Source organism: Mustela lutreola, chromosome 4 (genome assembly GCF_030435805.1).
Source record: "Mustela lutreola isolate mMusLut2 chromosome 4, mMusLut2.pri, whole genome shotgun sequence".
Lineage (NCBI taxonomy): Eukaryota > Metazoa > Chordata > Mammalia > Carnivora > Mustelidae > Mustela > Mustela lutreola.
In genome coordinates, this window is record NC_081293.1 from 5,229,178 (window position 1) to 5,249,390 (window position 20,213).

Consider the following 20,213-nt stretch of genomic DNA (forward strand, 5'->3'; position numbering starts at 1 on the left):
AAGGAGCTTCTGACCGCGTTTCTCTGGCATCTGGCCCCAAAGGATTTACACAGGAGGACCAGAAACCACAGCTATTAATCTGTCTGGAAGGAGCATGGACACCCCAGATTCACGCTCCTCCTGCATACACGGAAAGCTGGAATTTCCCATAAAGAATTACCGCAGAGACAGGAGGGAGCGGTCAGGCAGAAGACAAACAGCTGAGCAAGGAAGCGGACTCAGGGGACCCGAGGCTGGGAGCTCCACAGGGTCCCAGGTGTTCCGGACATGCCCAAGTCCCAGGATGCCTCCAGGAGCACAGGTAATGTCAAGGTGTGCGCACAGGTGGAGAGGGAAGAAGATAAACAAGGCAGCCTCACCCGTGTCCACAAGCAAAGACAGCCCTCCGTCTCAGTCAACCTGCTCGCAGGCACCATGAAGCCACAGAAGGAGGAGTGGAAGGCAGAGAGGCGACACACGCAGAGGTATGAAATGAGCAACCACTCCAGCCGGGGTCATTCACACTAGCCCAGACAAACTCCATCTGTGTGACTACCGACACAAAGGATGGGTCCTGGGAGTTTGCGTGACTGGGGGCCAAGTGCCTTCTCTGCACTGCATGCAGGGGCCAACTAAGAAACCATAGTATCTTTAAAGGCTTCACAAATGCCTGGTCTTCCAATGAGGATTTCAGAAGAAAAAAATGTGGCTCGAGCTGGGCCCTTCACAAATGACAGCTACAAAGGACAAACAGCTCCCACCTGTCCAGCAGGGCCCAGATGTAGGGTTTCTGGGGGAAGCTGGGCAGGCAGGACCTATGCTTCAGCCGCCGGACCTCGGAGGCCTTAAGTTACAGGATCAGGACCACATGAGGAGTCCAGCCCAGTAAGGAGATCATGAGAGGCAGAGTTAAGAAACAGAAATAAGGGACGCCTGGGTGGCTCAGTTGGTTAGGCAGCTGCCTTCGGCTCAGGTCATGATCCCAGCATCCTGGGATCGAGTCCCACATGGGGCTCCTTGCTCCGCAGGGAGCCTGCTTCTCCCTCTGCCTCTGCCTTCCACTCTGTCTGCCTGTGCTCGCTCTCACTCTCTCTCTCTCTGACAAATAAATAAATAAAATCTTTAAAAAAAAAAAAAACAGAAATAAAACGAACCCTCTGTCAAGCTATCGTCGATATTAAAGTGTGTGAGTTAACGTGGACAGAGCCTAATCACAGCTCAGAATGGACATTATTTCAAAATCACAGAATAAAACCGAAGGGCTGTAATTAGGTTTTGAGAAGCTAAGAACAGAAAAGCCACAACAGAACCGTGTCAGGGAGTGTCCGCCACAAGGATTGAGGCATAATTGCAGGTCCTGGCTTCAGAAGTTCAAAGAACCTCATATGCAAAAGGCCCTGGAAAGCAGAGCCTTTCTTTTGCAGGCAAGTCAGGCAGTTTAAAATAGTTCTGCGCAAAGGGAAAACAAGCACGCAGGAACTTTGCAAATCTGTGGTCATCGAGGATAACGTAAGACTGAAAATCGTAAGTGGTATTTTTTTTTTCTGAAGTCATTATCCCCAGGGTCCTTCTCTTCACCTCCCAAGCTTAAATAGGATGTGACGTTCTACCAGGAAAAGAGGACTGTGCCTTTCGTGATGACAGGTCAGGACTGAGCCACAGCCCAGCAGTCCCACCACGGATGCAGAGCTGGTGTTTCTGTGCCCACATACTGTTCAAAAGAAAACAATTCAGGGTAGCCCACGTGTCAGCCCACACATTTGTTAAGTTCAGAGAAAGAGATATATACAGAAAACTCGAAGACACAAATGGGATAGGATTGATTTCCTCTCTCGGTGTGATGAATGAATGGAAATGCAGAGGTTTAGAAAAAAGGACTTACCTTCTTGGACTTTTTTCTTAAGGTATAACCTCTGTACCACCCTAAACAAATACAAAGTTGCAACAGTTAGAAGGAGCAGACACCCCAGGACCCTCATGATATCTTCCTGTCTTGGAGAATTCATCAGTTTGTCACCAGAATTCAATAATCCTAACACTGTGGAAATACACTAGAAGGTTCCAGAGAGTTGCACCTCAAATCGTCCTGGCTAGTGACCTTCCTGAACACCCCACCAGCCCATTCATCTCCGTCTGCTGCTGGCGAACTTAAAGCCGCCACCTTGAAGTTAGGCCACACCGTCCCAGGAAGAAACATCCTTTTGACCACTCACCCCGGAGAAGGCTCCTTGGGTATCCGTTTCCCTATCTGTCCCTCTAACTGACTTGAATCGGGGTCACTGCCAAATGCACATACCAGCATCCCCAGATCATCAGGAACTGCTCCAAGACAGAGGACCCATTGAGCGCTAACTTCCTCCCTCCTCAATCCGGAGACGCCATGCCCCAGAGCAGCCATAATCTCACAAAGTGTGTCTGTGGCAAAGCCTCAGCCCCCCACAGGAAGCGCCAGACCCAGGAACACGGCAGACCTCGCCCTGGGGGTGCGACTAGACTCAAGTTCCCAGTTGCCTCCATGAGGGGAGGAAGCTGAAGCCGGGCCCGCAACAACGGCTGGCATGAAGGAAGTGCTACGTGGAACAGGCCTAAGGGTGGCAGAGCAGCTCTGACCACACCCCTGGCACCTCCCCTCGAGCCCACAGCTGAGGGCAGAAACACCCTTGCAGGTGCCCTGGGGGTGCACAGCCGGTCACCAGCGTCCCGACATCCCCAAGACAGCCAACGACCACTGTGGAGCTGTCCTCACCCCCAACGTTTTCAAGTCACTCTGGCCACCTTGCTCAGGGAAAGTGGATCCAAAGCTCAAATTCTAACTCTGCCCACGAGAGAAAAGACGTGGTCAGAGAATTACAGAAGCGCGCAGAGTGCAGGTTGGGTAAATTCCTGGAGAATAACCAAATATTAGACTCTCACACAGTATCAGAAAGTCAAAGCTCGGAAGCGAGCGATGTCTGAGTGAGCTCGAAATAGTGCCCCAAGGACAGCACCTTCGTAAACAGCAATCATGTTATCAACCAGAGGCGAGAACGGTCACAGACCAGAAAGGGATGGGGTGGAAATGAGCAAAGTCCTCAAGGGATTACTAACAGATGCTCCTCAAGCATTCAGAACAGGAGATGGACATTCCCAGGATCCCTGCAAAGGATTTGCTAAGACTGAGTGGTGACCGCAGGGCTCTCTTGACAAAGGGGCCCGGCAGATGGACCGGGGGCACTGCAGACTCGAGTGTCTGGAGCTCAGTCGCACGTGTGGAGGATTATCTCCGTAGAGCTGCACTGTCTGCTTCGCTGGCTCCTGCACCCGGCCCAGAATCCGTGCCCATCCAGGGCAGCGTTCCCAGGCAGTTAAAGGGAGAAAGAGGGGAGGTCTATGCAGTCACCGGCTTACATCTAGAGCCAAATAAAGGCTGTATTTATTCAGTTCTAAGGACGGTCTTCCATGCTGTCATTACAACCTTCCCACGTCTTCATTATTAACACGCCCCTTCGTTCCTGAAACTGACAAGGGATCAATGTCCTAGAACATAAAAGGTAATACTGCCCGATGACAAGCCAGGACGATTTGAGATGCAACCACGTGAAAAAGAGCTATACTTACCAACAGTGTATAGAAGGAGCCCAAGGACTTACCCACATATGAAGAGATTGCTCAAACTTAAAGATAATCAGATACAATTTAACTGAACAAACTTCAGTGGTTAAAAACTGTAATGCCCCAGGATATAGGCAGCCCCGAGTGCTGAGGAGGACAGGAGCCTGCAGCAACTGAATGGGAGCAGCCATCCCTGCTTATCCCAAGTATCCGTCCCCCCAGCCTGCAACCAGCATCTGTCCCCACAGTATCTGTCCCCGCATCCTGGGAACGCATCCCTGGGAAAGACGTGTGCACATCTTCCTGTGCACAGGGGACGGCTGCAGGATCCCATGGCCGTGTGATGTGAGGGTTAGGGTTAGCACATGGAGGAGAGCAGAGTGCCCGGAACTGGGAGGGCTGTCAGTAAAACACGGGGAGTGTGCACACAGCAGTGGGAACCGTGAACTAAACATACACTAAAAATAAACAGAAGTGCCTCTTAGAGGACAGCACTGAATAAAATAGTAAGAAACAGAACGAGAGCAAGAGCTATACCCACGTTCATATACATGAAAACTACATGCACGCCAAACACTACCAGAACACAGGCAAACACAAAAATCCACTTCAGACACAGTAAAAGGGTTTTCAATGGGAAGAGGGAGAAGAAAGGGGTGAGCCATGGGGATAAAAGATAGGGAGTCCTGTCTTTTTTTTTTTTAATGTTATAATAATAGATGGAGTTTCTTTTTTAACTGCCTTCCTAGGAAAAATGAAAACCTACTGCTTCCCTCCCCAAGATCATCTGCATACGTTAGTTCTTCCAGCTCATACACTCATGCCGGAGACTGCACTAGACAGAGCAAAATACAGAAAGAGGTAAGACTTCATTTCTGCCCTCCATGAGCTCACAAATGGGAAGACCCCTAAGACAAGCAGGGGCCCAGCCATGTTACAGGACAGACTTTAGCATGAAGGAGAGAGGAATCCCTGCACAGGTTCCTTGCAGGGGAGGGAGGGGCTGTAAGGGAATGCAGGCCTGGATGCTCTTAGGGGAAGGAGCAAGACAGGGTGAGGCCAGGGGCAGGAGGGCCCATGGTCTGTAGCAGCAACGGGCTGATTAACTCCTCCCAGGCAGGGCTCATGAGTAGTCTCCATGGAGTCAACCAACCTAAGAGACAGGGAGGTATGAGCAAGACACAGCCCTGAAACTCAGGGAGCACACAGTCCAGCACAGGAAAACGGCAACCAACCAAGTCAGCGAGTCCCATACAGTGTCCACAGCAGAAAAACCGGGAGGAACACACATACACACTTAAGTCCAGGGACAGTGCCACGAGGGAACAGTATCAGGCAGAGCAAAGGAGGTGGGGGACAGGCAGGAAGGAGTGCCTGCCCAGACAGGTGTGCTTAGGTTTAGTCTTCGAGGAGGGCTCACTGTTAGCCAGATGGAGGAGGGAGGGGTCACGACGGAGGAGGCTGAGCAGCAGGTGCACTCACTGTGCCCTGTGAAACCATCAGCAGCAAGGCCAAGACACGCATGAGGAAGAAGCTGGAGTTTCCTTCAGGATTGACAGGTGAAGACCACATCACCACGGTCCTGGGATCAGCCCAGTTTACAAGGAGCTGCCTGAAGATGGACAGGACATTCCCTTCTGTCAGGAGGACAGTGGCCTATGCTCTGAATGGCAAGAGAGCCAAATTCCAGAAGCGACCAGTCATGTCCTGATGGACAGCATCCACACACACAACGGGCCTTCTGGAGAAAGAACCAGCAGGTGCTCTCTGTGGAACACGCTGCAGGCACCACAGGTGCAGACTCAGTCCCGCGGCTGGAGGCTCCGGGAGCAGCATGTCCAGCACTCTCAGAAGACAGTACCCACAGCCACATCAGTTTTCCGCAGGCCAAGACCAGGTGGCCGGTCACCTGTGACAAGGTACGAAGGGTGCTCGCTGAGTGGAGGCTGGGCTGGGGGCTCCCAGGTCTAAGAAATGAGAACCTCACCACTGTGACTGCCTTTTCCCATCTGTCACAGGTTCACCTCAAACTCGACAGTGAAGTCCTCACTCTACCTGTGAATGTGACCTTATTTGGAAATAAGGTCGTCTCCACAGACAATTGGGTTAAAATGAGTTAGTTACAGTGGGCCAGAAACCAAAATGACTGGTGTCCTTGTATAAAGGGGAAGCAACCAGAGACACACACAGGAAGGCTGCCACACAAAGACAAAGGCAGAAACCAGAGTGCCCCATCTACAACCCAAACACCACCAATGACTATTGGCAAACACCAGAAGGAACGGCTTCGCCCCCATAGCCCAGCTGACACCTTGATCTCATATCACAGCTCCCAGAAGTGGGAGACAACACACCCCTGCCAGTTAAGCCACTCAGCGCTGTCCTTTGTTATAAACCATGGTCCTTAGTTGCAAAGGCCCCAGGAAACCTCTCACCCTGTCTCACGTGACCTTCAGTTGACATATGCTGACAGTACAAGAGGGAAGTAAGGTATATTTTAGAAGAAAATACATTATTACCCTCTAAAAACTGGAATACATTCAGTTCCAGTGTAGTGGTTTAATCAAAAGAATGATTCCCTAATCTTTGCACCCTGCCTGCTCCATGACATCCAGTGTCCAGCGCCCAGAGGGCAGCATGGAAAGGAGCAGGCAGCAGGCCCCGCACATCCTCAGCCCCTCGACAATCGCCCTATAAACAGGGGATCTTGGCTCGCTCTCCTGTGGCTGAGTCTGGACACTGCTTAAAACTGGGGATATGCCCTCAATGACCTCTCCAAGCTCCTTCTACCCCCACAGCGACCTGTACCCTGCTTTTCCTGTGTCCCTGCTCCAGGCCTTCACAAGCCTGAGAGAGAGAAATTAACCATAACTTAAAGGTAAATTTTTTCTTTGAACTTTACTATAAAGAGCCATCATCTAGAATTTATATTCTCTGCAGAAAGCCAAGTAATATCCTGAAAAGGATCACAAAGAAAAAGAAAATTAAACTTGACAAACAGAAATACATTTTCTTAGAGGAATTGTAGGAGGGGAGAGGAGGAAAGAAAAAAAATGCCAAACACGAGTATGATCTGTGAAACTAAAATAGAACAAAAGGAAAGAGCAGAAAAATAATTATTCCATTCTTATTTCATGAATAAAGACACCAAGTTTCCCAAAGTCAAAACTGCTTCCCCAAAAGCATTTCTCTGATCAGATTCTGATTAAAACCAAAATGATAGTTGTCAAGGAAAAGGAATTTGTTTTGTGTTAAAGGGTCTTTATAAAGACTGGAATATTTTAATCAGAATCTTGAAGACTGACTAGCCCTGAAACAAAATGCTCACTGAAGAAGACTTAACCATCATGCTGGCTACCCAATTTGTTTTTAAGTCAAACGTACAGACAGCAAGGATTGCTGGTGATAAGATCCCACTGTTTAAAGAGAACATTCTTCTTGGGAAGCAGAGAACAAGAGGTGGCAGTCCCCACATACCCAGGCTGACCGGAAATTGCTATCTATTCAGGAATGACGTCATCACCCAGTGTTTATTAACCAGGATTTCCACTTCAACAGAGCAGGGGCAAACATAAAGAAGATGTAAGAGCTTTTTTCCCTTCAGATCAGTAAAGTGTCTGAGATGAGAGGTTTGATCCTTAACCTCTGCTTAATTTCTCCGTGTCTCCTCTCAAACACTGGCAGAATATACTGAGAGCAGATAAGGCAATCCAACTGTCAGCTACAAAAATTGAAAACAAGCAGAAGGCACCCATCACAACTACTCATTCACTTAAGGACAGGGTCTGTTCTCACAGAGCTACAGCTGCTTCCAGGCATACGCCACTAATGCTGATTTTTTTTCCCCCAGTGGGAAGATTTTAGGGTTAAAGAGGCAAAGGGACCGGAATTCTAAGTCCTCATACACCACAAGGGAAATATGGGACAGAGCCATGGGTGTCTGATAGGTTCCTGCTTGCCTGTGGTTCTGGGAGGGGCCCTGGGGCAAGCTGCAGCCCACCCAGTGCCCAGAGGCTCACATCCACTTCACTCTTATGCAAATTCCACAGCCTGAGCCTGAGGGCCAGTTCGCAGATCTCTGTGGGTTCACTGTGGGCCCGCTGCAGTCTCCTCTCCAACCCCCAGCTCCTACGGGAAGGATTGAGCTAAACCCACTCTGAAAGCAATTCTTCTATTGAAACGATCCATTTTAATCAGTTCTTTTCATTCATCTGCTATATGGGAGTCACCCCTTCAAGCAGGAAGTAAAGCCACCAACGCTAATTACACAATTCTACAAAGTTTCCAAATCCGAGGAGTCTCAGAAAGCAAGCCCATCACGGCTTCCCTTCTGTGCCGCAATAACCACAGAATAAAAGGAAGGGGGGGTCGATCCAGTGATACCCAAAACACTAAATATAAAAACCAATTGTGTGGGGCATCTGGGTGGCTCAGTGGGTTAAGAGGCTGCTTTTACCTCAGGTCATGACCTTGTGGTCCTGGGATCGAGTCCCACGTTGGGCTCCCTGCTCAGGGAGGAGTCTACTTCTCCCTCTCCTTCTGCCCTCCCCGCCTTGTGCTCTCTGTCTCTCTGTCTCTCTCTCTCTAATTAATAACTAAAATCTTTAAAAAGAAACCCGACTGTATGAAAATCCAAGGACACTGAGAAACTACTATTATGATAGTATTTTCTGGATTTCTAATCTATTGGATAATGTCTGTTTCACTGGCCCACATCCTACAGCTGGGTCAAATAAAAAGTTTTAGTTCCTTTCCTAACAAATCTAAGAGAAAACATAGGAAGTCTCACCACTCACATCAAACACATCAAAACGATGACTTGAACATGGAAATATCTTAAATGTACTTTTTTTTTTTTCATAGTTTTTCAAGCGGTCAGTTATTCACAGTCAAGATTCACATACATTTGCAACAAAGGAACCAACGTGTTCTGTTGCTTTTAATGAAAATAGCGATTTCTACAGAAAACTGTAGAGGTGAAAAACTGGAATTTTTAGTTCTAATTTCATGTTAATCAACTATTATTTAAATAATGAGAAGCCTCCCGGCTGCCCTCACTGGAAAAGGCATCCACCGCCTGCAGGAAGACGGATCAGATGGACATACTCTGAAACTCTGAGAAGGTGACCTAACTGCCCAAAACAGTAAGGGAAAGACACCAGCAGTATACGCACCTTCATATGTTTCCAAGATGTGCACAGTGTCTCCTATTTGTAAAGAAAGTTCATCCGCTCCCCTGGCATCGTAGTTATAAAACGCTGCGAAGGAGAGAGAAAGAGGTAAGGAGACATGAGTAGAGGTAAAGTGACTTTGCTGGCTTGTTTCTACCTGTTTTTAACGGTGGACTAGAGGCAGTGTCTGCCTGGATCAGCCCCTCTGATATCCACAAAGGTAGTCTTCTCTTTCAAGAGACAAATACAAAGCGTCGTCGACTAGAAGAAACTCGGAACACCATACGAAGGTGACTTCATCTTTTTAGTGTGGTCCTGAAGAGCACTAGTGACCAACGCTGTGTGGGACTGGCACAAAAGTAAACACGCAGACCAAGAACATAAACCGGAAATAAACCCACGCTTACATGGTCAGCACCGATGCCGTGACGTCCCGCGTTTTAACCATCTTAAGTGTCCAATGTGGGGACAGCGACATTCAGAATGTTGGGAAACCGTCACTGTGATCACCTTCCACACTATTTTCAACCTTTAAACAGCAGCTTGGTACCCACAGACCAGTTACCCCCATTCCCTCCCTGCAGCCCCTGGAGACTTTGAGTCCTTCCGTCCCTATGGACGGGACTGCTCTACTTGCCTCACAGAAGCACACCAAACAATACTACACTTTTCCTGCCTGGTTTCTTCAACATGATGCTTTAAGGTGCTGCCCCATGTATCAGAACTTCATTCCTTTTTACGGCTGAATAATGTTTATAATAGGAAGAAAACTGATACTGTTCACAGTTTAATTATCACTTCATATACTGCCTTTTATTTCCTTTAATAGATTTTTTTAATTAAATAATTACTTTCTATGAATCAATTATATATGGGCTGAATATTTTTTTTAATTTGAAAAGATATACATACCCCTATGTTTACTGCAGCATTATTTATAATAGGCAAGTTATGGGACCAGCCCAAGTGTCCATCAACAGATGAGTAGACAAAAATCTGATATATATACACTATGGACCACCACCCAACCATAAAAAAAGAATGAGATACTGGTGGGCTGAATGTCTTTGGAAACCAATCTAATTTTTAAAATTATCATATAACCAAAATTATCATATAATTAAAAAATAAAATCAAAATAATCATATAACTAAAGCTGATATTAAGCCAAAAAGCTACATTATAATCAAATGGCAAAAATATGTCCAACATTAAGAAATTCTTAAAACTAGCATACTCAACACATCTCTGAAATCCCTAATGTGTGTTCTGACATAAAACAGTTCCTATTCCTTTCAGATAAGCACCTAAAACACTCATACCATTAAATGCCAAGCACACTCTTGCTCACGCGTGATGAGATGAAGGTAACAGCCACAGTGGGAAAAGGGCATTAGAATGTGTTTAATATGCAAAAAACACTGCTGGCACCTGGGTGGCTCAGTCAGTTAAGCGGATGCCTTCAGCTCAGGGTCCTGGGTTCAAACCCCACACTGGGCTCCCTGCTCAGCGGGGAGCCTGCTTCTCCCTCTCCCTCTGCCTGTCACACCCCCTGCTTATACTCTCTCTCTCTGTCAAATAAGTCAATAAAATCTTTTTTAAAAATGGATTAAGAATCTACATGTGAGACTTGAAACCATAAAACTCCTAGACAGGAGCATAGGCAGCCATTTCTCTAACATCAAACTTGTTTCTAGATATGTCTCCTCAGGGATGAGAAATAGAAGCAAATATGAACTACTGGGACTGTAGCAAAAACAGACACAGACCAAAAAAAAAAAAAAAAAAGAAACACCTTTTGGGGCACCTGGGTGGCTCAGTGGGTTAAGTCTCTGCCTTTGGCTCAGGTCATGCTCTCGAGCCCCACATCAGGCTCTCTGCTCAGCAGGGAGCCTGCTTCCCCCTTTCCCCCTGCCTGCCTCTCTGCCTACTTGTGATCTCTCTCTCTCTCTCTCCCTCTCTCTGTCAAATAAATAAATAAATCTTAAAAAAAAAAAAACACCTTTTGTACAAGGAAAGAAATCATCAATGAAACAAAAAGACAAATACTGAACAGGAGAAAATATTTGCAAATGATATCCTCTGGTAAGAGGATCGTATCCGAAACATACAACACACTTCTACAACTCAACACCAAAAAAAAAATCCAATTAAAAAGTGGGCAGACAACTTGAATAGATATTTTTTTCCAAAGAGGACACACAGATGGCCAACAGACAGATGAAAAGATGCTGAACATCACTCATCATCAGGGAAATGCAAAACAGAACCACAATAAAACATCCCCTTCCACCAATCGGAATGGCTAGAATCAAAAAGACAAGACGTAACACGTGCCGGCGAGGATGTAGAGAAAAGGGAACCTTGCACACTCTCGGTGGCAATGAAAATTGCAGCCACTGTGGAAAACAGTGTGGAGGGTCCTCGAAAACTTTAAAGTATAAACATCATACAATTCAGCAATTCCACTACTGGATAGAAAATGAAAATACTAATTCAAAAGAATATATGCACTCCTGTGTTCACTGCAGCTACAAGAGCCATGATACGGAAGCAGCGCAAGTGTCCATCAGCAGATGAATGGCTAGAGACGGGCTCTACGGACACCATGGAATACTGCGCGTCCATAAAGAGAGGAAGATCTTGCCATGGGCAACAACATGGATGGACCTAGAGGGCACCATTATCCTAAGTGAAATAAGTCAGACAAAGACAAATACCCTAAGATTCCACTTCTATGTGGAATCTAAAAAACAAATGAACAAAGAAATGAAATAAAAAACTGACAAAAACAGAACAAAGTGGTGGTTGCCAGAGAGGAGCTGAATGTGGGACGGTTGAAACAGGTGTAATTAGGAGGTACAAACTTCCAATCACTACAAAAGAAATGAAGAGAAGAGAAAAGAAGACAGAAATACAGTGCTACAGTGATAATCCTCCTTCCCAAAGGATCCTACTTGAAAACATAGCAGACTAAATGTAAAAGTCATGGTCCATTTCCCATCCATCCATCCCGAACACTCTGCCAGACCAGGCTAGTCACAAAGGGTCCTTCACTGTGTCCTTCTCTAAAATTCTCCTGGATCGTAGCGTGTGCAAACTCCTCGAGCAAGTATGGTGGGTCCTCCACCACCCGACCACCTCACCTCGCCTTCTCCAACCACACACAGTATGGGCTCCAGGAGGGCCCCTGTCCCTGCTTCTCCCTGAACAGCAGAAGCCAGCCTGTCCCATACCTGTGTGGACCAACCAACCCTCCCCTCCATCCACAGGGTCTTCCCAACAGCTGCACCTCTTCAAAAAGCCAACCCCTCCTCCAACCCCTCCTCTCAACCCATCTCCAAACGTCCCCACCACAGCATACCGCCTGCTGTCCGCTCCATACCTGAGCTACCGTGGCTGGGAAGGTGCTGTAGGCCCAGGCAGCCTCCCTGGTTTTCACGTCCATGGTCCCTGCGGCCAAACGAAATACGCAGGGTCCCACCTCTAGCCCTGAGGATCCAAGGGACCTCCAGCAAATGACGTGTCTTTTCCACATTCAGCTTTCCCCACAAAATAAGGCTCTTGATATTTACACCTTGTAGGACCACGTGTGCATTCTGTCTCAAAGACAATCATGCCACTGACGGATCTGGGGATTTGAACACTGGGTGTCCTGCACTGAACATTTAGTAAATGATAAAGCCTCTTACTGTGGTTGGGAGTATTTTGTTTTCACTGCAATAAAGATGTCCATCCCTACCAGAATCCTTTTTTAAAAACCAAAGCAAGCAAACAAACACATGTTCACAAAAATCCTAAAACATCAAAAACCATATACAAGCAGAAAATTCCATTTTCATAGTTATTTTTCCTCTATTTCCACCAAAATTCATAAAATTTCAATGTCCTCAAACTGACATAAATGGTTATTAGTAGTTATTAAGTTTATTTAGCATTTTATGGTAGTGTTTAACAAGAAATAACTGCATTAGGCAAAGGAAGCCCGGAGCATATGCCAGCCTTTCCTGGTTCAGCATAACCATATTCCTAAGCCTTTAGGAGCCATAAATGCATTTCTCACAGTTCTTAACAGCATCCTGCCAGCATGCCTATTCTGTTAGAGACATGCCTAAAATAAACACATCAAAAATAATAAAATAAAATGAACACTCCACTATAAACACATTCAGGCCCATACGAATCTGTAAGGCACACATGCAAAAATCTTTAAGTACCGGCCCCCTCCCAAGGAAGGAGGCAGACAAAAGCAGTTGTGGGAAACGGAACTTCAAATTTAGCTATGAATAAGCCGTAAAGACCCCTGACTTTACAGATGAAGGGGGAAAGAGCCTCTGAGGGCTCATGCCTGTGGTCCCAAGACTAGGCAGAGGGAGGACCACCACAGTGGCTGTCTAGCCCCTGGCCCTCTGTTGATAATATCACAGCCTAAACAAGCCCCTATTTAAAAGCAAACTGCAAGATCAATTGTATAAGATTATTGGCCAAAGGAATGGGAGGGAAGGGGAAGTGTGAAAGAATGACTGCCTCCCCCAAAGACCGTCCCCATCCAAGCCCTGAGAGGCCCGAACCCTGGGAGGTGTTACCTTACCTGGCAAAGGGGGCCCCTGCAGGGGTGTCACAGGTAAGGACCTCAAATGGGGATGCTAATTCCACATTGCCCAGGTGGGACCAGTACAATCAGAAGGGTCCACAGGAGGGGAGCAGGAGGGCCCCAGTCAGATGTGACGCAGCCTGGCTGCAATGACTCAAGGAAGGAGCCACAGGTGGAAAACAGGTGGTCCCCAGGCAACCAGAAAAGGCGAGAAAGTGGAATCCCCCACCCACATCCCCCACCAGGCCCCCCAGAAGGAACATAGCCCACACCTTGATTTTGGGAATTTGGACCTCCAGAGCTATAATACAAATACATGTTGTTTTAAGCTTCTGACTCTGTCTGTGGTGATGCATTACAACAGCCATGGGAAACAGGGGGGGGCGGGGTATGCAGAAGACAACGCAAAAGCAGTGTTTTGTGGTTAATTTATTCACTGCTGAAGGCAGCTGGAGCAGAGGTCCCAACGAACCATATCAGAACCTGACCAGTCCTCGGTTGAGGTTCCCCAATTCTTGGGTGATAGAGAAATGAACACAATGCAATGAATTTTCCTTAAACCCAGAAGTATTCAAGGTAAGAGACTATTCCGAATTCTGGTTATTTGACCTTTAAAGCCGCCCCTCTTTGGATAGTGGGAACAGGACGAGAAAGAGCAGAAACGTCTTCTTAAGAGGATGATGACAGATGACCTCTGGGTTTTAAAATGTCTTCGCTTGACAGAAGCACAAAGATGGCAGCCTCTTTGCGACTTGCCCATTTGTCTTCTTTATTTTTCTGATCTGCTAAGATCTGGGAATAAGTCCACAGAGGATATGGTCATCCCGTGTCCAATGACATCTCTGGATTCACCTCCATCTGGCTGGTGGGCTGTATGCTTCATACATTCCTCCTCCTCAGACCCATTTGCCTTTTTTAACAGCCTGGCTAAAGCGGCGTCACTGCGTGTACACGCACATTCAGCTGAATTTCTCGGTCCTGGACTGTAGAGCCCAGTGTAGCAGATCGCCATGCTGCTTGTGGGAAATAAGCACGTGAAATGAGAAAGATGCAGAGATGAACTCAGCATGGACATTCTTTCCCAGAATGCTGGGTTTTGTTTCTTTTTTTTTTTTCTCTTTCTGGAAGAGTCGGTAGCACCCCAGGGTGAGTAAGCACATGGACCTTTTTTCTCCCCAAAATAAAAACAAACACGCTGGTCTGTGCCTCACGTAGCTTCTATGCATCAGCAATGTGAAATGGCAACGTCACCACCTCTGCTCAATCTCCTAATCACCCTAAAAATGGCTGCCTGGGGATGTAAAGAAAGAAACGTGGCTTGAAAATGAAAGAAGAGGGCTTCCCCGGTTACTCATACCATCCACAATACTAACCGCGATGACGCTGTAGATGAAGCTGCTACTGACGAGGATGGTACAATTCTGGGACACCTTGGATGGTGATCACCATCATCATGGCGATGGTGACAACAGCAGTGAGGACAGTGCTGGTGGTGATACTGGTGATGACAGTGACGATGGTGGTGATGGTGAGGACAGTGGCAGTGGTGATGACGGTGACTGTGGTGGTGGTGATGCGGATGGGGGTAGGATGGTGATCATAGAGATGGTGGGGATAGTGGCAGTGGTGATGACAGAACGGTAGTAATGACGGTGAGGGTGGGAAGACTAGTAACGACAGTGAAAATGATGGTAATGAGGTGGTGGTGCTGGTGCTGGTGCTGATGGTGGTGGGGCGGTGGTAACAGTGATGGTGGGGATACTGGTGATCATCATGGTGACGGTGATGAAGTTCTAAAGCCAGCCTCCTGCTCCCTCATCAACGGGGCTGGTAGTGATGGGAGCAGTGATGGTGGTGCTGGTGATGGCGGTGAGGATGATCGTGCTGATGATGCCAGTGACAGTGGAGATGGCGGTGATGACAGTAATGTTGGCGGTAGTGATGGTGATGCCGGTGATGACAGTGGCCATGACGGTGGTGGCCGTGGCAGCAATGCTAATGATGCTGGCTGACATTTACGGATTACATTCTGGGCCAGGCAGCAGGCAAAGAACTTCATATATTCATACTAATTTAAACCTCACAACAGTCCTGTGAGGTGGGTACAGAATTTTTTCCATCTCCTTCAACAGAGTTTATAGCAGCCTAGAGTCTGCCATGTCTGAGCAGCCCCTGGAGGGTGGTACAGGGTCACAGCCAGCCTGAAGGAAGGGTCTCAATGCCAACACCTTGCACAGAACCTTCCTCAATCCTTAGCCAGTGTCATCCACAGCCCTTCCTGGGCCTCAGATGGCTCTCCCGGTAGCTCCTCTGAAAATCGTAACATGCAGCCTGGAGTTCCCTGACAGGCAAACAGCCTGTGCACTTCTGAAGTCCCCCAATATCTAAAGCAACCCGCGGACCGTTTCTCCTTCCCCTTTTTTTTTTTTTTAAGATTTTATTTATTTATTTGACAGACAGAGATCACAAGTAGGCAGAGAAAGCAGGCTCCCTGCTAAGCAGAAAGCTCAACGTGGGGCTCGATCCCAGGACCCTGAAATCATGACCTGAGCCAAAGGCAGAGGCTTTAATCCATTGAGTCACCCAGGCACCCCGGATTTCTCATTCCTTACAAAGAACTCAAGTTCGGGTTACTCCAGGAATTTAAGGTTGGTGTAACTCCCAAAAACCAATCAAGGTAACTCACCACGTTAACAGAGTAGTTGGGGAAGTCATAGGATCATCCCAGATGGCACAGAAAGAGCATTTGAGGAAATATAATTCCTGCTCAGGGAAAAACAAAAAAAAACCCACCTGACTACTCTGACGTGAGGAAAAAAGCCACTACCACCACCCATCAGACGAAAACACAGAACCCAATGCAGGAGTTCTGACCTGCTCAAGGTGACCCAGGGGGCCGATGACAGCCCTGGGACCCCAGAGGGTCCCTTCCAGACTGTCTCCATCACCCCACGCTGCCTCACCCAAGCCTTTCCCACCTCTCTCTGCAATGAACAACATCATCTCAGCTGACCTTCTCATAGAAGCTCTCTTTTCTTCCATCCCTAATTACCCTCCAGAAATCTTGCTCCCACACACCGGCCCATCTCCCTCGGCTGTTCAATAATGCGTCAAGTCTCCAGCAGAGCACCCACAGCCCTGAGGGATGGGACCTGAACCCATCTTTCCCATCTCGTCTCCCCCCACACGCCTCCAGCTGCCCCACACACACCACAGGCCTTCCAAGAGCTGCTCTGCCTGTGGAAATGCCTAACTCCCTCCACTTCTGAAGGCCCCTCGCCTACAAGGCCATTTCTCTTTTCACATCCTTCTCCAGAGCCTTCCTGAACTCTGACTTTCTCCACTGACCAAAAAAAGGTACGTGCATACCTAAATTCACTGCGTGCTCCACAACTTTTTCCTATAAACTATCTGACATCCCAAGGCCTTGCAAAAGTGCTTATCTAAGACTCTATCTCTCCCTCCAGACCAGATTTCCTTGAGGAAGTAAACATTTATTAATCATTGGATTTCCCATAGTAGTTAATATCATGCCTCACAGGCAACTCAATAAAAATTCACAGAATTAAACCAGATCAGCGAGTACTCCTTCCTGTGTAGTCTGCCACAGAGTGAGAGCAAAAAGGATAGCATATGTTCCCCTTCTTCAAAATGACCCTGCCCCCCCGCAGAAAGATCTAGGAGCTGACACATATTCAATCAGTAAGAAAGAGAGACAGCATTAGCTTTCCTGTCTCTGCTTTGGATCTTTTCCATCTAATGAGTAACTCACCATCAGCGCTCAGATTCAAAGTCTCCTTAAAACATGGAAGGTATGGGCTTGACCACACATTACTTCTAAAATCAGCTCAGCTCTTTCTATCCCACACAGTGCCCCTTGAAATATGACTTCAGGATTTCAAGTAGCAATTTAAAAGTTAATTAATTCTTTTAAAAAGTCAATTTGTGAAAATTAATTGCTCTGTTTTTTATCTCATTCCCTTTGTCTTGCCTTCAGTTGGAGAAAAATGTTCAAAAGCATGCATCTTCTCAGGGCTAGGGGGAATGTAAACCATAACCTTAAGGGGACCTGGGCAAGGGCCCTGTCTGTGCCTGGTACAGGGCTTCATTCTAAGGGGCTATCCATCTGCTGTCTAGTCCATGACAGAAACATACACTTGGTATTTCCCAAGACACTAGAGGGCTCCTGCTCTGGGCTAGAGCTGAGCTGATCCTGGGGTTTGAGAGATGTGCTGGGCCCAGTGCAGCCTCTGGAAGCAGTTACCCTACAGCCTGAACCTCCAAGAGCAACCCTTTCACACATTGGACCCAATCAGAAAAACCAGTGCAGAAAGAACCAGAACGTTTGAGATAGAGACAGAGACAGAGATATCCTTTGAACTTCACTCTGGACAGACACCAGCCCTGCACCCCCAATCTGTACTGGAGCTGAGGGCTGGGTTTCCTAAATTCTGTCTTCAAAAAGAGACTGGCAGCCATGCCATGAATAGCTTCTCTGGCCGGTAAGCCAGTCCTTCCCCCTCACCGTTTTGCAGGCTTACCACTCAGGCAAGATGAGAGTGTCCCAGAGCCCTGAGCCATACTGAATCAGAGCACTGCTTTGCCAGTAGTCTCATTTCTCCCAAGCAGCGGAACGTCCCTGACACACAACAGGACCTTTAAAATGGATGGGTGGATAGATGCGTGGAAAGAAGGGAAGCGGGGAGAAGGCATGGAGGAAGGAAAGATGAAAATAGATGAAAGACCTAACCACAAAAACTACAACTATAAAACTCTTAGAAGAAAACATAGGCGAGAAACTTCATAGCCTTGGACTTCACAATGATTTCAAAATCAAAGGCAATAAAACACAAAACAGATGTTGGACTGGATCACAACTCTAAATGTTGGGGCACCAAAGGAAACACCAACAGAGTGAAAAGGCAGGACCACAGAATGGGAGAAAATGTGTGCAAATCCTGTCTCTGATAAGGAATTGATCATCAAAATACTGAAGGAGTTCCCATAATTCAACAACCACAATGAAAATCAAACAACAGAATTTTAAAAATGGGCGAAGGACCTGAACAGACCTTTCTCCAAAGAAAATACAACAGTGACCAAGAGGCACACGGAAAGATGCTCCACATCACCACGACACAGCCCTTCACACTCGCCGGATGACCGGTATTAGAAAACAACGGGTATTGGCAAAGCTGCAGAGAAACTGGAAACCTTGTACACTGCTGGTGGGGCTGTGAATGGGTACAGCCATTGTCAAGAGTCTAGCTGTTCCTTGAAAATGTAAACTCAGAAGTACCCTATGGCCCAGCAATTACACTTTTTCGGGACCCGAAAGCAGAAACTCAAAGAGAGAATGTGTACGGCCATGTCCACGGCAGCACTATTCACAACACCTACGATGTGGAACCAACCCAAGTGTCCACCCAGGGATGAATGGATAAGCAACATGTGGCCTGTCCATATAATCGAGTATCATTCCGTCTTAAAAAGGATGGAAGATCTGACACCTGCTGTCATGGGGATGAAACCTGAGGACATGATACTAAGGACGTGATGAAATAAGCCGGATGCAACAGGACAGATGTGGCATCATTCCACCAACATGAGGTTCCTACGGTTGTCAAATTAACAGAAAGGAGAATGGTGGGTTTCCAGGGGTTGGGGGGAGAAGGGGGATGGGACATTAGTGTTGAATGGACAGGGCTTAAGTTGGGGAAGACGGGACAGTTCTAGGGATGGATGGAGGTGGTGGAAGTTGCACAATAATGTGAATGTACTTAATCCCCCAGAACTGCAGACCAAAAAATGGTTAAACTGGTACATCCATGTTGTGCATATTTTACCATGATAATTTTAAAGGATGTAAGGAAAAAAAGGAAAGGCTGCTAGAGAGAATGAGGAAGTTTCCTAGCGGATTTCGGATTTCGCATCTCCCATTCCCCGGAGCTCTGAAATACTCAGCAGCTCCACCTACAAGCTCCCTGGGGTGGAGCCTCTTCCCTCCCTTACCTCGGTCCACACGGGAGGTTCACACCAGAAGGGGAAGCAAGAAGAAATTAGAGGTGATGGGCTCAAGATCAAAGAACAGCTACAGGTACGTATGACAGAGAGAGAGAAAGAGAGGAGACAAAACACCCACATTTCTAAAAAGGAGACCACTTTCAAAGTTTCAAAGTCACAGTGTTCTTTCTTTCGGGTTCCTATCTTGCTTTCTTAGGAACAGAGATGGTTTCGCAGCCAATCAAATCCCCGAAGGCAGGATTCCCTGCAATGTCTGAATATCAGAATCAAGGAACTCATCTAAATAATTACAAGAAGGAGCAGGGGCACGGCACGATAAAGGACCAGTTGTTTGCTATTCAGGATTTCTTCTTGCCTTCTGGATGGAGACAGGTAGGAGGGATGGTGAAGGTAAGAGTGTGAGAAGAAACATACAAAAGAGCCTTTGCTCAAATTCTAATGCAACTGACAGACACAATTCAAAGATATTTTAATATCTTTCTCCAGAATGAAATGTCACTGCGTGCCTCACCCACAGCGAGCCAGGGACTGACCGCCTGGCTTCCATCCAGCCCCAAAGGTCACAGAGTCCACAGCACGTGGCTTTCCGAAGAAAGACACTGGCTTATGGAGGGGTGTTGGCGTTCCTGCTTCTCTCTGACAGGAAAAATCAGAGTCCACTTCTCAACATTTTGTCTTTCATAAACGCGGTGCCAGGAGAGGAAGCCAACGACTTCGTCACTGACAGTCTTTCTGGATCTGCCCACAAGTAAGAAAAGGCTTAGATGACCTGAAAATTATTTATTTTTGTGTTTCATTTTGCCCAGCAGCAAAGAAGGGTAGAGACAAGATAGGGGGAAAGTTTTCATCTCTTG

General features: G+C 47.1%; 1 protein-coding gene across 3 annotated transcripts in view; it reads right to left on the reverse strand.

The window, feature by feature from the left end:
- DOCK1 (dedicator of cytokinesis 1) overlaps positions 1 to 20,213 on the reverse strand; it is a 485,813-nt gene that overhangs the window by 422,147 nt on the left and 43,453 nt on the right. For all 3 annotated transcript variants that reach the window (XM_059172849.1, XM_059172848.1, XM_059172850.1), the window contains exons 2-3: positions 8,745 to 8,828; positions 1,862 to 1,902 (exon numbers count right to left, since the gene is read on the reverse strand). In XM_059172849.1, coding sequence (XP_059028832.1) covers positions 1,862 to 1,902; positions 8,745 to 8,828 — 125 coding nt within the window. The remainder of the gene's footprint in view (positions 1 to 1,861; positions 1,903 to 8,744; positions 8,829 to 20,213) is intronic.